Raw genomic sequence first — 17,437 nt, 5'->3', positions numbered from 1 at the left:
ATGCAGCTGCCGGTGCCTGGGCCCCTGGCCCTGCTGGACACAACAGGTGAGCGGGGCACCAGCATCCCAGAGCAGGCCATGGGCTGGGGTCCCGGGCAGGGTCCACAGCTCCTGTCTGCCGCCGTGCGGCTGCACCTTTGGGACCCTTTGTCCTGACACGGGTGGTCTCCCTGCACACCTCTCTGACTCCCTGTCTCCCCGTCTGTTGCCATGGACCCCGCCCTCCGCCTCCCCTGCCCCAGCTCAGGCATTTCTAGACCTTGTTTCAACGGACAGGGCTGCTTCCCATAGTTTGGGCTCTGTTCCAACCCCCCACATCCTTCTGCCCCACAAGTTCCCGGAACCCCGGGTCTTTTGGCCAGACCAGATGCAGCCTGGAGGAGGCTCAAGGGCCAGAATGAGGAGGGTGTGTTTTGCTGACGGGGATCAGGGAAGATTCTGAAAGGAACGGAGAGTGAGGCCAGCCGCGCCTCCTGCGCTCCCTGCCGGGGGACCCTGCCAAACCTGGGCGTGCACCTCTGGGCTGCCTGCAGCATCTTTGGAACGTCTCTTATTAAAAACCAGAGGAGTTAATGTTGCTTGATTTGCAAATAATGATCGAAGAACCCGGCTTCTTCCTTGAAAGGAACAGAAGCACACCCCCCACCCTCTAAAGCACAGCGCCTGCGTCCCCGTGTTTTCATCCTCCAGAAACGGATTGCTTATTTGTGGACGATGAGAATGAGGTCTGTACTAACTGGTTGTTGTTATGTTATTATACTGCAATGATTGGTGGTTTAAAAAGCACTTTGTCTTTCCTTCTGACGAATTACACCAAGAGTTGGTCACTTACACAAAAGTATAAACAGTAGTGTAGCTGGGGGTCTTACGGGCACTTTCTACTTCACATTTCTGCAGTCAGCACCTTGCATGTCACACCTATAAAATCAGGAGACAGGAAGCGGATGGCTGAGTCGCACGGTTCTGCCCCAGTCTCTTTCCCAGGGGCGTCACGTTGCCTCTGGGGCCAGGTGTTCCCACGCGATGAAGCGAGCGCGTTCTTCTCTCTGGGAGGCCATGACCTGGGACGCTTCCAAGCTGCAGCACCCAGTCTGGGGACGGGATCTGCTCCGTCCGGATGTGGCCAGGCTTTCCCAGGAGCTGTGGCAGGCAGAGGGCTGCGGATGGGTGCAGGGCAGGGGCGCAGGGGTAACGGGGAGATGCCGCCGTGGCCTTCAGCGTCGCCCCTCAAACTCCTCTCCCAATGGGAGGAAAGCCAGTTAGGAGCACCTGCCACCCATCTGAATGTCCACTCCACCCACGAGGAATAGGTTGACTACGCTCACTATGCCCAGAACTCACGCATGTCCTCTTGTTGGCCCTTAGAGCAGTTAAGAGGTGGGTAATGCAGCTGGCTGTCACCCCCTCCCTGTCCAGATCAGGAAACAGGTCTGCTGTCATCTGAGCCAGGTGTGGGGTCCAGTGGCAAGCAGGGCACACAGGCCCTGCTCCACGGGCTTCCCCTCCGGGCAGCTGGAGACCCCATGGCCGGTCTGGGGTATACCCGACTGTATAGATTTTAGTTAACAGTCCAGACACATCATTTGTAACAACACACATGCTAACAGTTCTGCGTAGGAGGTAGGAGGATTGGGGGGGCGGTCCAGGGGGCTCTGGGGGCCTTCCTCCAGTGCAGGACCCATTTGTCTCCAAAACCTGATCTAAGAATGCATGTCTTAGGGTAATTATAAAGATGCCCTACCTTCCTTCCTCGAGTTTCTTTCTCGTTCCCTTATTTTTATGCCATGTCCTGTGTTTATAAAGAGTATTTAAGGTCAGGAGTCTCCTCCTTGTTACCTGTGTTGTGCTTGGAGTGAGGACACTGCAGCTGGTCAGCGCCACCGCTGTCCTTCTGGGCCTCCGGTTAACCTGTCACGGAAATGCTGACAGCGCAGCATCTCCTTGAGCCGGAGCCTCAGAGGGAAGGCCAGACCGGGAGAAAGTGACGGAATGGGACACAGGAAGATTTACATGACCCCAAAGGAGACGTGCTTAGTTTTTTGCTCTGTGATCAGCGTGTGAGAGCGTCACTAAGGGATCCGAGCAGGGCTTCCTGCCAGGCAGGTGCCCCTGAGGGACTGAGAGATAGGACCACGGGAGGCTGTGCTCTGGAGGAAGCAGACGCCGAGGCATCTGGCTGATGGTTTGGGGCATAAGATGTGCGATGCACTAAATGAGGAAAAATAGCAACAGAAAGTCCTTTGAGGAGGAGGGCATTTGTGTGAGCTCGCAGGATGACTTACTTCTGCGTGTGGAGGGACCCCAGTCACGGGTGCTGTAACTTGACTTGCCGTTGAGCTTTGCTCACAGGACCGCAGACCTGTAAATTCAGACACAAACCGTCCGGAGCGTGAACATGAGTGCGTGCAGTGACCGAGCCTGAGGTTGCCGTCACGTGCGTGGCTGCCTCCCCCGCTAAACACACGTGATGTTGATTGAAGAACTTTGGTGCACGATGAAGCTCCCCATTTTTCTTTCATCCTGATTTTGTCTTGGAGTCACAGGGATCCAGATGGTTAAGCTTCCACAAAAGCAAGACCCAGCAGCCTGGTTGGACTCAGCATGGACTCTTGCCTTGTCCTTCCCCGGCCTCTGTTGTGTGGCCACTGATGAGGTGGGAGTGGGAGACTGTGCATGAACGGTCCTGTAAATGAAGCCTCCCTGCCTTCCCCGAGACACACCACAGGGCAGACCGTTAGATGAACGAGAAACCCAGAAGTCAAGACTTGACGGAGGGACAGACAATGGGAAGGTCTCCTTTCTGGCTGCTTTCTTGAGTTCTGGGACACCTAGAATTACGTTTGCCCACAAAGACTGGGACATCCAAAGCAGCAACTGTAGTCCAGAGACTTTATTCTGCTACTTAAGTTTGGAGGTAGACAACCCAGGCCTGTCTTTCTGCTCTGCCATTCTGCAAGTGTGGCTTCCAGTCACAAGGTTCCCTCACGGCCCAAAATGGCTGCTGGGGCTCCGTCTTTCTGCTCACATTCCAGGCAGCAGAAAGGCTGACAAGGAGAAAGGCAGAGGGACAGACTCCTCCAAGAGATTTCCTGCAGGGCCTACTGAACATTTTTTGTTTTGATGGATGATAAATGGTCAGGCATGACCTCTGTTGTGGGTTGCCAGGGTGAAGGCTTTGGGGGACTCACAGACCAGGGTGGGCATTGGTTTTGGGGGTGAGCCCCAGTGGCACTGACGTCTCAGGCAAGAGGGCTGGAGCAGGGAAAAGACAGATTCCCACCTGCCTTCATGGGGCTCATTATGGGGGTCCGATATTGGGGTGGTAAACACTGGGGCAGTGGGGGCTGCAGGGGCGGCCAGGGGCTCCCGCTTCCATCTGCAGGACACGGAGGTGCGGGTGAGGCTGTGTGGGTGCGGACGAGTGTCCTTGAGGAAGGGCATCGAGGAGCTGGGTGGAAACCTTTCAGGTGGGCTGGCGGGTGAGGACGGGGCCCTGATTTCCTGCCCTGAGAAAGAAGTGTCCACGCACAAGGTGGTCTGGGGTCTTCCAGAGGCCGCTTCAGTCACCTGGGGAGGGAGTGGCCGGGGCAGGGAGCGCATGGGCTGGGACCGTGCTCTGACGCTTCCTCATTTGTCCTCCTTCTAGAAGGGTTTGCGAGGAGAAAGAAGACTTCCCTTTGGTTTGTGGGGTCTCTGCTCGTGATGTCTGCCTCCATCCTGACCATCGGCCTCGCCGCCACCACCAGGACAGAGAACGTGACCGTGGGGGGCTACTACCCAGGGATCATCGTGAGTGCTATTCCCCTCAGGGTCTGCTAGGAGAGTTGCGGGTGGTGACACCCTCCACCCCAGCTCGTGGGGTTGGAGGGTAAGACACGGGAGCTGCTGTGGGTGGTTGTGGTCGGCAGAATCTGCCCCAAGGCACCCGTGTCTTCTCCCGGGCCCTGTGGCTGTGGGGCTGGCCTCAGGAGGCGCCATCTCCTGCCTCGTGCAGCTGGGCCCGCCTGAGCGCAGGGCCCTTACAAATGCAAGGTGGCGGGCACAGGGTGGGAGCCTGAGACGGGGGAGGACGGGGGAGGCAGAGCACGCCCAGCCAGCGAGTGCGCCGGCCCTGGAGCAGGACAAATGCTGGCCCAGACTCGGCCCGGGGCCTCCAGGCGGAGCACGCTGACTGCACCGAGCCTGGCAGAAGGGACATGTGGCTTAATGCAGTCCTGCCAAGGCGCCCTAGCCGTGGTGGTGCTAATCAGTCTCTGTCCTGGGGGCGGCAGAAGAGGGGTCCTCCACGCCTCATATCAGATTGCGGGCAGTAGTGCCGCATGGTAAACGGGGTACTGAGATCTGGCAAGAAGTGCCACCCAAACTCAGAATTATCGAGGGGATTTTTCGAACTGTGTTGTCGACACAATAGAACTTGCTCCAAAGGCCCGCGCTGCACACGAGGCGTCTGTGGGATTGGCTCTGTCAGCTGGGATGCCCTTAAAATGCACCGGAACCCTGAGTTGCTGTCATAAATGCTAAATCCAGATATTTTTTAAAAGGAAGTTCATCTAATCACATTATTCTTATTAAAAGTATTACCAAGATCAGCAATAATATTGGTAACATTTTTAGCAAGGATGAAAAGGTGGCATTAAATATTTAAAAATGTTTCACATATATTTTTCGCTTCATCTTTATCTTAATACTTTATTTTTGGTTTTTTGTCTATGCTCTATAAATCTACATTGTCTACCTGTGTATTATTAATGAGTAAACACATAAAGAGTGCTGTGCAGGAAAGTTTTATCAGTAAAGTCTTAAGAGCTGCCAATATTCTGGGGGCCCCACCCTTCTGCCGTGGGTGGTGGGTGGTGGGGGACCCCGGACACGGTGTTGAGGGCAAGCTGCTGAGGGAGCCGGGCTCCGGGACCAGGCCAGGGTGGGACCCGCGTCAGCCCGCCGGCTCTGAAGATGAACCACGGAGGAAGAGATGAAATGCACAGGACAAGGGGGGTAAAAGTCAGCTGCGTGCAGAGGCCACGTCCGCAGAGTTGGTGGCAGAACGGCTCCTGGGAAGAAACTGGGGCTGGGGGGTCGAGCGCCCCACCCGTTGGAACGAGGGCGGGTGTTGGTGAACCCTAACACGTGCATTTTAACACAGCTAAGTGAGTGGGATTCTGACGCTTTTGCACTGAGGAGCTGGACTGTGATGTTTTGAAGGTGCACATGACGAAAACGTTCCTCTTCGTCCTTGAGAATGCTTAAATTATTGGTGCCCATCTCCACAGACACGGCTTCTGTAGTCATAAGCGGGTGTGACTTTTAGTGCGCTAAATTTGACACTGTGGCCTCGAGCGCCCACCACGGTGCCACTCTGTTGTCGGCGCCCCAAACTCAGACGCAAGCCCAACCGGCGGACGGGGCCCACCTGCCACCTGCCGCGAGCCACCTGCCACCTGCCGCGAGCCACCTGCCGTGAGCCGCCCAGCGCAGCTCCACCTTGTGGCCGCCCTGCGCAGCGTCGTCCCAGGGCGCCGGTCAAGCTGATGGACATTAGTGAGGAAAGTCTCCCGCCAGGTGGACACGCTCAGTGGAGGGGTCCTGGTGCCCCGCCCTGGATCCCTCGTTATGGGGCGAGCACAGCCAGGGTATGTTTCTCCAACAGCCCGCCTCCCTTCGTCCGGGGGGCTGGGAGCTGAGGCTTTCTCAAGGACAGGAAGACCCCCCTCGGCGTCCTCCCACTGCTGGAGCCTCCTTCCTACCTCTCCTCCCCTCCCCAAGGCTACCTGTCTGCCTGCTCACCTGAGTCCAAAGCTCACTTGTGATTGGTGTCGGCCGCGTCTGCGGGCGACTGACAACCCTTCTTCTGCATACTCTTGGTTCTGGTTTCCCAATATCTCACCTGAGGAGCCATCCCCTGACTCGGGCTTCAGACTGGTCCAGGAGAAGCATCGGGTGGGCCCCTCACCTGACGACCAGATGCAGAAGATGGGCTGTGAGTGCTCTGAGTCACTGTGAAGGTGCTGTCCCTCTGTGCTGGAGGTGAGGGGTACATGATACCCTCTTTTCTGTGATCAAGAGTTAAAATATTTGAACATGGAAGTTGAGACGAGTCATGTTTCAGCAACTTCTATTCCAATCACTGGCTTTGACTGAGCCCAAGAAGCCCACCCTAACGGGCATGAGCTTGTCGGCCACTTGGTGGTTAAGTTGGTAGGGGGAGGGGGCATTGGCCGGCTTTGCCTTTTGATAAGATGCCTCTAAGAGTGGCAGTGTCCTGCGCATTATTTGCTGTTAAAGACCAGCATTAAGCCTCAGGCATGCTAACCAGAGTGCTTTCTCCCTTGTTTTTCCTTCGGTCCAGCTGGGCTTTGGAGCTTTCTTAGGAATTATTGGCATCAACCTGGTGGAGAATAGAAGGCAAATGGTAAGAATGCACATTGCTTCTTTCAAATGTGGGGTAATAAGAGTGTTGCCCCTCACAGAGTATGTTATAGCTACAGCTGGTGTTCCTAGGAAAGCCCCCCACCCCAATCCAGCAACCTAGGATCAGGGCCCAGGTTCCCCAGGCTGTGCACTGCACGACTCTGGACTCGGGGCTTATGGGTGCCCTTCACAGTTGTGAAGTCTAAGTGAGCATTGCTTCTAGGATTGTAGGGTGCATCCTACAACCTAGCAGCTGAAGTTGAGACACAGGACGGAAGTTTAGGGAGTGGGGTGGGTTGGGGGTTAGGGAATTAAATAATGTGTAGGCTCTCCCAAGCTGGGAAGTGAGGGGAGGCCGATGGAAAAGCAGGAAGTGGAGACACGGGTGGATGAAGGACGCCAACTTTGATCCGTCTTCCGAACATGGTATCTTCATTAATGGTTTCTATTTGGCATCTGTTTGTCGATGCACCGTTTTGGGGATGAGCCTCCAAGAGCAGCCAGTTAATTTTCCAGTTCACGGGGGCAGTGAGTGTCGCATCTTGAGAGGTTTCAGAGGGGATCTGGGGCTGCGTGGCCGTTTCCGACTAGTCTCCAGCCCTGGCCTCTCGGGCTCTCATCCTAATTTTCCCCCCTACTTGCTACCACTCGCCCTGGGGCTTTCAGTGTGTGTGGGGGCTGCATGGATGGCCCTGCGTGTCCCCCGTTCCCTGGCTGACAGCAGAGGCCTGTGGCTGAGCTGCGGTGGCCACTGTCATAACCCACACTGAGAGGACGGCCCCCGGGGCAGAAGGAGTGAGGGGGACAGGTCCTGGGATGGGGCCGGGAGCGAGCAGGTTGAAGAGATTTGGGTTCTGGCAGAAACAAGTGTCTTCTCCCAAGTACTGGGAGGGTGTGCCCCTGCTCTGGGCCACTGGCCGTGACGAGGTGGACAGAGGGCTTCTGCCACATGTCCGGGCAGTGCGGGACCCCACCCTCCTTGCCTGGGGCGGGGGGGCTCATCCTTGGCCTCCTGCAGGCCCCTCTGCCCGGGAGTCTCTTGCAGGAGGGAGGTGGAGGCAGCCTTGCCCCCGAGTCTGCCCGAGGACGCCCCCCGGGAGGCAGGGCCTTTAAAGACTCTCACAGAGCTCTTTCTGGGCCCTCGCCTGAGTGGTATTTAAGGATCTTCAGTGGGAGAAACAGATTTCCTTCCATGCTTAACCACATTAAAGTGTAACTGTCCCCGGAAGAGGTCAGTGATTTAAAGCCGCACAAAGGGCCGGAGTGTGGAGAGAGGGTCCCAGCTGCGGCCCGGCTGCGCGAGGAGAAGCTGCGGCCCCCTGTCCGCTGTCCGGGGCGCTGCTGGCTCCCCAGGGCCTCTCTCCCTCGACGGTCCTGCTGATCGACTTCGGGTCTGGGCTGCGGTGGGCCAGGCTGCATCACTCATGTTCTCCCATTGCTTTATGGCCGAGTCGCGTTCTGGCGAAAGGATGGGCCACCGTTTGCAGATGGTCACTGGGGCCATTGCCATGTCGTGAACAGTGCCACTGCCCACATCTGAAGACACACGTTTCCGTTGGTAGGAGTGGGGCCACCGGGTCCTATGGCAGTCGTTGGCGGAAGCGTTGGCTCCGGGCTCTCCAAGCCCCCCGCACGCGTGCTCATCTGTCTGGCGGGCATGACACAGAATCTGCTTCCCTGATCATTTGTGACCTCGGGCTCCTCTTCACAGGCTTATTGGTCTTTTCCATCTCTTTTTGTAGACAAATGCCATTCAGATCCTCTGCTGATTTTTAAGTTGGGTGACTTGTCTTTGCATGACTGACTTGTCAGAGTCCTTTACGTGTCCCCCATCCAAGCCCTTTGTCAGATGCATGAGTTGCAAATATTCTCTCCTGTCTATGGGCTCTCTTCACCTTCGCCTTCTTGATGGCAGCTTTGAGGCACAGAGGTTTGCAGTTCCAGTGAAGCCCAGCTTGTGTATTCTCTCTCTCTCTCTTTTTTTTAAAGATTATTTATTTATTTGACAGAGAGAGACACAGTGAGAGAGGGAACACAAGGGGGAGAGGGAGAGGGAGAAGCAGGCTTCCCACCAAGCAGGGAGCCCGATGCGGGGCCTGATCCCAGGACCCTGGGATCATGACCTGAGCCGAAGGCAGACACTTAACGACTGAGCCACCCGGGCACCCCTGTGTATTCTCTTTTGTTGTTCGTGCTGTTGGTGCCATTTCTTTCTTTCTTTTCTTTTTTTAAGATTTATTTACTTATTTGAGAGAAAGCGAGAGCACGAGCATGAGTGGGAGGAGCAGAGGGAGAGGGAGAGAGAATCTCCAGCGGAGTGTGCGCTGAGCGCCGAGCCCAACGCGGGGCTTGATCTCCCAACTGGGAAGATCATGACCTGAGCCGAAACCAAGAGTGGGATGCTTAACCAACTGCGTCACCCAGGTGCCCCCATTGGTGTCGTTTCTAAGAATCCCATGCCAGCTCCAGGATCATGAAGACTCACCCCTATGTTTTCTGAGTTTCATCACTTACATGGAAGTCTTTGGTCCAATTTGAGCGAATGTTTGCATGTGGTGTGAGGTAGGGGTCCACCTTCTCCATGTGGCTGCTCACTTGGTAGGAAGTCTGGCTTTTCCCCACTGGATGGTCTCGATGCCCTTGTTGGTCGTCACTTGGCCCCACGTGTGTGCATCTGCTTTTGGGCTCTCAGTTCTGTCCTTTTTGTCCACAGGTCTGTCCTTGTGTCAGTGCACAGTGTCTCAATTACTGTTGCTTTGTAGTGAGTTTTGAAATCAGAACATGAGTCTTCCTGCTTTGTTCCTCTTTTTCAGGACTGTTCTGGTTATTCTCTGTCTTTGCAATTTCGTATGAGTTTTTAAATCAGCTTGCCAATTTCTGCAACGAGGTCAGCTGGGATTCTGATGGGCACTGTGCTCAATCTATGGATCAGTTTAGAGAGTGTTGCTGGCTTAACGAAGTTAAGTATCCTGACCCATGACTGTGGGATATGTTCCTATGTTTTCTAGAGCTATTTTCATTTCCCTCAACAATGTTTTGTTGTGCTAAGAGTCTATTTTGTGCTTCTTTTGCTAAGTGTATTCCTAAGTATTTTATTCTTTTGGAGGGTATTATGAATGGAATTGTCTCCCTAACTTCATTTTAGGAGTGTCCATTGCATGTGTGTAAAAATGCAATAGATTTTTCTGTTGATCTTATATCCTGTAGCTCTGTTGAACTCATTCTTTCATTTTGATAGTTTCTAGTAGATTCCTTAGGATTCTGCATCCATAAGATCATGTCACCTGCAAATAGAGATAGTTTTGCTTCTTCCTTCCCAATGTGGATGCAGGAGGTCTGTTTTGGAGGCTCTAGTAAGAGGAGAGCGATGTGGGGCCTGGCTCGCCCGCAAGCTTCCCTGTGCCCCAGACCAGAGCCTTCGGACGGGAGTTGTCTGTGACGCCTGGACTGTCTCAGTTCTCCTTGTCAGGAGACTAACTTTGTAGGATGAATGCATTCACTAACACTTTACTTGATGTTGATGGAGACCGAAGCCTGTGTCCACCACTAGGAGCGCTGTGATCTTGGGAAACTTACTCGACCCTTCTGGACCTCAGTTTCCTCATTCCCAGGGCTGCTGGAAGGGCCCGTGGGAGGAACCAGGCACCACACTGGCCCAGAGCAGTAGCCATGGCCAGACCCCGTTCTTAAGCACCCAGGCCTTCAGGAGGTTCGGGTTGCTTCGCGAGTCAGTAAATCGCAAGGTGAGAGAACGCATTTCACGTGCATCCAGATACGTAAGAATGCTTTCTTCTTTCTTGATTTCTTTTTAATTTCCTCTGATAGAAAATTTAAACATACGTGAAAGTTGGCAGAGGGGCTATTGACCTCATGGTCCTCTTATCTCCCACTCACTTCTTCCCTCCCCATGTTATTTAGAAGCAAATACCAGACATAGTACCATTTCGTCTATTAAAATTTACGGGGTAGAATCCGACTGTGACAAGTGGCTTCACCATCACGTCTGCCCATCTCTATGTTAGTCTCTTGTGACGTCCTAAGAATATGCCCCAAAGTGAGTCAGCTTTTCATATTTTTCTATTAATGGGGAGTTGCTGCCCTCTCCTTACCCGGACAGGTGCCTGACTCATCGATTTCACTACCAGCCCTGCCGTCCAGACGGCCCCGGAGGCGGCGGGGAGACACCAGGGGCCGAGAGCCGTGTCGAACTGCCTGTCTGCCCCCGTGTGTGTGTGAGACACACAGACAGACACAGACAGACACACAGACACACAAGCAGACACACAGACACAGACAGACAGACACACATACACACAGACACACAGACAGACACAGACACACACACAGACACAGACACACAGACACAGACAGACACACAGACACAGACAGACACAGACACACACACAGACCAGACAGACACAGACAGACACACAGACACAGACAGACACAGACACACAGATAGACACAGACAGACACACAGACAGACACACAAACACACACGCAGACACACAGACACACAGACACTCAGACAGACACACAGACACACAGACAGACACAGACAGACAGACACACACACAGACACACAGACACACACACAGACACACAGACACACACACACAGACACAGACACACACACAGACAGACACACAGACACAGACACACAGACAGACACAGACACACAGACACACGGACAGACACACAGACACAGACAGACACACAGACACACGCAGACACACAGACACACAGACAGACACAGACAGACACACAGAAGACAGACACACAGACACACGGACAGACACACGCAGACACACAGACAGACACGCAGACACACAGACAGACACACAGACACACGGACACAGACAGACACACAGACACACGCGGACACACGCAGACACACAGACAGACACACGGACAGACACACAGACACACGGACAGACACACAGACACACACATGCAGACACACAGACAGACAGACACGCAGACACACGGACATACAGCTGCAGACACGGCGTTCCCTCTGGAACATGGTATAAAGCCCACGGGGCCATCAGGCCGCTAGGAAGTGACAGGTGCCGAAATGTCTCCCGCAGTGGGTTAGGGCATCGGGCCTTCTGCCTGGTCCAGAGAGAGCCTGTCTCCTGTGTTGTGCGGCGGGTCCCGGCTGTATCCTCCCGCTCTCCTTCACCTCTTCTGCTTCGGGCGTGGACATCGCGGGACCCTCGCCGGCCTTACTGGGGGTGTCCAGCCCCACAGCTCCTCACGCAGAAGCCGAGGCAGCCGGTGCCCCTGGGACCAGCCTGGGAGGGGCTGAGAGGAGGAACGACCCAAGGGCTTTGGGCACAGTATTACGAGGTCCCGGCCCACGACGCCAGGGGATCCAGAGGTCATCGGGAGGAAGCCTGCCCACGTCCACGGCAAATGCCTGGAAAGAGGTGCAGGAGGTCTCTGCAGCAGATGCGCAGGGAGCTCCGCGCGGGGCGCCAGGCAGGGGCTTCGGGGAGGACAGGGAACGGCAGTGCAGGCAGGGGAGGCTCAGAAGGACACGTCCCAGCCTTGGGACGGGGAGGTAGGAAGCTCTTGGGGGGCGAGCGCTGGAATGCGAGCTCGCGGTGTGGACTCATCCCCTGTGGCCGCGGGTACCCAGGCGCTGTCCCCACCGCGGGTCCCCTTGGTCTCACCTCGGCCCCTGTCCGTGGACCTGCTGGCGTCTCTCCCTGCACACTGCCAAGGAAGCCGTCTGGTCCTTTGTTGGGGGGTTTTGGTTCAATCTTACTTTGTATGGGTTTCTGGAAATCTGCTATTTCTTCTTGAGTCAGTGTTGGTGATCTGTGCTTCCTAGGGATTGGTTCATCTCGATGATCACATTTGTTGGTGCACAATAGCTCACAGCATCTTCTTATAATCCTTTTAATTTCTGTAAAGTTGGTAATAATGTCCCTAAATTCACTTCTGATTTCAGTCATCTGGTTTTTCTCTCCTGTTCTCTGAGTTCAGCTAAAGATTGTCAGCTTTGTTGACGTTTTCAAAGAACCACCTTCCAGGAACATTGATTGTCTTTATTTTTCTTCCCCTGTGTCTTTTATCTCTGTGTTAACCTTTATTATTCCCTTTCTTCTGCTGGCTTTGAGTTTAGTTTGCTCCTTTTTTCCAGTTCTTTAGGGCGTTAGGCGATTGATTGGCGATCCGTCTGCTTTATCAGTGTGTGTTTACAGCGGTGAGTTCCTGCCGAGCTTTGGCGCCTCCTCTGAGTGGGGCCCCTGTAGGCTTTCATTTCATCCCGTTCACCTCAACCTGGGGTACGGCCTCCCTGCTGACTTCTTTGGCCCACTGGTTGTTTACGGGTGTGATGTTTGGTTTCCACATATTTGTGGATCTTCCATTTTTCCACCCGTGATTAGTTCTAGCCCCATCCTTGTGGTTGGGAAGAGGAAGGTGGGGATGGTGGGGGTGTGGATGGAAGACACACGGACTCCAGCCTGGGGTCATGGGGGAGGCAGGGTGGTCTGCACAGTGACGCACACCAGGGCGAGGCTCAGGGCCCACAGTGTCCCCGACAGAGGACCCCAATCACAGCCGGGGGCAGATGGTCCACAGGGACGAGGGACACCTGGTGAGGGATGGCCCAAGAGTCCTGGTCCCCTGCTTTGGGGTGTCGGGACCACCCGCGGGCTCCCTGGTGAGGGCCCAGTGACGTTCTCCTTGGCAGACTGCGTCCCCACCCACCTTGTCCACGTGATGCCCCCGGGCTGTAGACTGAGCCCCTCCACCTGTGCAGGGGGCCACCCTCCACCCGGCCCTTCTGATTAATGCCCCCTCTGCCGGTGTGAATGTGTCTCCCAAGCCCTGTGGCCTGACCACTCTGCCCATCCCATGTCCCCTCTAGGTGCCCCCTCAGACCAGCCCCGTGCTCTGCACCAGTTCCCACCTGGTCCTCATTTGCCTGGGTCATTGTCCCCAGGAGTTAACTGTCCCCTTCCCACCTGCTCCCATCCTGCAGCCAGAGGGCTCTCAAGCCCCAGGGCGGCCTTCTGAAACCCTCCTGAGAGCACCACCTTGCCCGGTAAGACCCCTTGGTGGCCCTGAGTCACTGGGGGTGTCCAGTGCCCCGGACGAGAGGCCTGTCCACCAGGTGACAACCTTCCCACCAGGGGACAAGCTCGCACCCACTTTTTTCTCTCTTTCCTGCATTATCAACATGACCTTATCTATTGGTGTTTGGTTTTTAATCTGGCTTCCCTGCTGCAATGTAAATTCTGCGAGCCCAGTGGAGATCTGAAGGTGCCCTTCCCTTCATCCCGGGAGGAGGGACCCGGGCAGGGTGGTGAGGCCTGTTACCTCTGTCTTCGTGGGCTCACGGCCTCCATGCTGAATGCGTATGTGTGGCAGTCCCCATGCGACCTGAGCGTGTTTTCGAGGGTGGTGGGCAGAAACACAGGGCCAGTCGAAAGCTGATGAGAACATTCAAGTGATGGGGCAGTTTGTGTAAGACCAAACCAGAGCACGTCTGTAGATCGAGAGTGCTGAGGGCAGCCGGGAGGCCTCATGGCCACCGCTGGGTCGGAGCTGGTCGCGTGGCCAGGACGTGGAGTGTGGCACTTTCCGGGGGGCCATCGAGTCCATGCACGAGGAGCTCGCTTGGGAGCAGGTCCTACCAACGCCCTGCTTGCACACTCATGGTGAGAGATGTAGCAGGCTGTCAGTGGTCAGGGGCAGGGCCACTTCCGGAAGCTTCTCAGGTGAGTGGCAAGTGCTTGGTGGATGTCCTGGCTAGCACTTGAGCCGGAGTGTGGGTGCACAATGCACAGGGCGGGGGGACACCCACTTCCGACGAGGACCCGGTGCCAGGCTGGCCCCAGACCCCACCGGGCTCTAGGAGAGCTGTCACTGGGGACAGTCCAGCTCCTTGAGGACATCAGAAGTGGCCCAGGAGGTGGTGGGGACGAGGGGGGCAGACATAGAAGAGGGGAGGGCACCACGGAAAGAGAGTTCACGCCATGGGCTGTGAGGCCCAGGGTACCTGTGGATCTAGAGCATCATGGGCCGGTGTGAGCAGGGCGTCTGGGACAAAGACCATGCTCCGGGGTGTTCGCTGGAGGAGTGGGCTCTCCCTCCCGTTGGATTTGTGTCAGAGAGTCTGCCCCCCTCCCGAGATCACGGGCTGCTTGGGAGGCCTGGTGGAGAGGCGCGGGGCTGCATCCTGAGCTCCTGAAATAGCAGGGTGGCCGGCACCCCCTGTGGACGACAATGTCACAGCTGCAGGACTGGGAGGGACACACGCGCGAGAGGACCCTGAGCTTGAAGGTGATTCTGTTCATTGTCAGCCCCTCTGGCCGGGGACTAGCCCCAGGGGACGCCGTGGCCCCATCACAGACAGGGTCCTTCCCTGTGGGCGGCAAGTCTCCTCATCACAGGAGGAGGCGGTGGTGATGGGGCCCGACACTAAACGGGGCAGCACTGCCTCGGGGTTCGGGCCAGTAGGAGGGGCTCAGCATTTCCTCCCGAAAGGCCTGAGCTGGGCAAGGACAAGCCACATCGCTCTGGGGCCGGCAGAACAGGCGGAGTGGGAAGCTCGAGGGCTCAGCAGTCAAATTAGGTGCAGGCTTTTCATTCATTTATTTATTTATTTTGGAAAACGAGGTGCCTGGCCTCCCTTGCAGGAAATTTGAAAACCTCCGGCTGATCTTCTATAGATGTTTTAGTGCATTTTTTCACAACAGCGATACAAATGCAGGGAAGTTTGGTGCCGTGTCATTTCTGCAGACGACGCTCCCGAGACTCCCCATCCCTGTCCTTTCCTTGTGCGCAGAAGGGAGGGGCCATGTGGCTTCTCCATCCCGACCAGGATGAAGGAGGCGCTTTGGCCTTTGGCCACCTCCACGGTCAGTGCCGCCCGGGGCCACGGGCCCCCGTGGGCGCCTGCTGGGCTGGGCTCCCCTCCCACGTGCGGACAGCCTGGTTGTGACGGAGTCAACGGGCCAGAGCTGTTTGCGGAACAGTGGGTTTGGGAGCTGCCTCGGGCCACAGGATAATTGTTCTTTGTTGTTTGGATGAACAACGGGGGTGCTTTCCACACACACCCCCCACCCCCCCAGGGCCTCAGGCTCTCTTTCAGTCAATTCGTCATCCAATATCAGGAGTGTCAGACCCTGGGGAAGAGCCGAGGACCTCGTCGGCTTTGTCACATGGGCCCGCGCCCCGGAGAGGCAGGCTCCAAGGGGGCGCTCTGGAACCATCCATTCAATGCAAGAATGAGTCAGGGCCAGCACCTCTGTCTCCAGAGGGGGAAACTGGGGACGAGACAGTCACCAGTTCACAGACCCCCAGGGACTTGGGCAAAGCCCCTGCTTGTGAAGTCAGGGCACAGTTTCCACTGGGCACTGGCAGGGCTGGGGTCCAGGGTGAGCCGGCCCCCTCCCCGGCTCCTCGGGGTCGGAGTGGCGCTCCCGCCCCACTCTGCCCCTGGGTGTCAAGCTGGTGGCGTTTCATACCGGCTCCCTGTGCTTGGCTGAACAAATAAGTAGTCCAGATTAACAAGGATGGAGAGGGAGCAGGCCCCTCGGAAAAGCAGCCAGTGAGCCTGACTGCTGACAGAAGCAGCTCGCACACGTGGAAAACCAACCTGAACAACCTGGGAGGACAGTCTGGAGCTCATGTCCAAGGCTGGAGACCCAGAGAGCTGCTCACAAACACCGTGTCCTGCTTACAGCCTACTGTTCCGAGCCGCTTTATGCAGAGTCCCGGACCCAGTAAACAAACACACACGCTGTGGGTCATGCGAGTGGGGTTCTTGCTGCTGGAGGGATTACAGGTTAGAAGTTGTGGCTGTGGTTTTGATGCTGTTAATACTCGGGGAACCTCAGCGGATGACACAGGGGAATTCTTTGTACTACTTTTGCTACTTGTTTTGGTACATTTACAATTATTTCACAAAAAAATTTAAAAAATTTAAAGAAATGTCCAACAAATCCAAGGAAAGGTTCTTAATAGAAATGCAACTGGAAATACTGATGAGCCTTTTTGCCCATCAGATGGCAGCATCTAAACAATTAATAATAGGAAGTGTCTTTTGGGTATAAGGAGATGGGCGCTGCTAGACAGTTGGAGTAAAAACTGGCAAAGCCTCTTTACAGGACAATGTGGCGCTTCTCTGATGCTAAGGTGCAGAGACCCAGATGTGTCCTGTCTGAATGTGTGGGGTCTTTTGGGCTCCAGGGTCTGTCCTGCTGAGATTCCCACACAGAAAACCCAGACTTGTACACAGAACATATGTAGGGTCTTTGTCGCAGAGTTTGCAATAGCAAGAAATTGCAGACCGTTTAATAATCCGCTTATTCATGAGGGGCACGCGGGGGACCCGGGGGCCAGAAGCTCCCGTCTGCCCTGTGGAAGAACCAACAAGAACGCAGCCCGCCTGAGTCCGCTGAGTCGGGGCGGGGGGGTGGGTGGCAGAGGCCGCAAGCCCGGGGAGCAAGCGGGGCTTTGGATGGTTTGTACGTGAAGAACGGTTGTTGGGAGCACGTGATGCCCACTCACTCCTCTACCCTCTGCCCCAGCTGGTCGCGGCCATCGTGTTCATCAGCTTCGGCGTGGTGGCGGCCTTCTGCTGCGCCGTTGTGGACGGCGTGTTTGCGGCTCGGCACATAGTGAGTTCCTTCTACATTTTGTTCTCCGTTGCTGGTGGGGGTTTAAAAACATCTACAAAAACAAAATTTCATTTTGCAGAATTCAGCTCACTGACCTTCTTGGTTCCTTTCTCCACTTGTTTGTCCTTCTCTGGCTTTTCCTCGTTCCCTGCAAAACTGAGCCGCACAAGTGCACACCCATGCACAAGTGTGTGCGTGCACGGACAGGACACTCACGTGCACACACTCACCGTCACATGCATACAATTCACGTGCACATGCAGTACCCTCACGCACTTGTGTGCGTCACATGCACACGGGGCATACACACACTCACGTGCATGCACTCGCACTCGCACACTCATCTGCATGCACACGCACACGCTAAGCACACTCACATACACACA

General features: G+C 55.6%; 1 protein-coding gene across 1 annotated transcript in view; it reads left to right on the top strand.

Annotated features, from left to right (window-relative positions):
- Window positions 1–17,437, top strand: part of TMEM255B (transmembrane protein 255B) — a 31,363-nt gene continuing 13,926 nt past the window's right edge. The window contains exons 1-4 of the mRNA XM_064585756.1: window positions 1–46; window positions 3,647–3,789; window positions 6,347–6,409; window positions 16,962–17,051. Of these exons, the coding sequence (XP_064441826.1) occupies window positions 1–46; window positions 3,647–3,789; window positions 6,347–6,409; window positions 16,962–17,051 (342 nt within the window). The remainder of the gene's footprint in view (window positions 47–3,646; window positions 3,790–6,346; window positions 6,410–16,961; window positions 17,052–17,437) is intronic.

This window comes from Mirounga angustirostris, unplaced genomic scaffold (genome assembly GCF_029215605.1).
Source record: "Mirounga angustirostris isolate CCGP_5_RB_7025 unplaced genomic scaffold, mMirAng1.0.hap1 SCAF_3, whole genome shotgun sequence".
Taxonomy (NCBI): domain Eukaryota; kingdom Metazoa; phylum Chordata; class Mammalia; order Carnivora; family Phocidae; genus Mirounga; species Mirounga angustirostris.
Note: the sequence above shows the minus strand (reverse complement) of the source record. Positions and strands in the feature narration are given on the sequence as shown.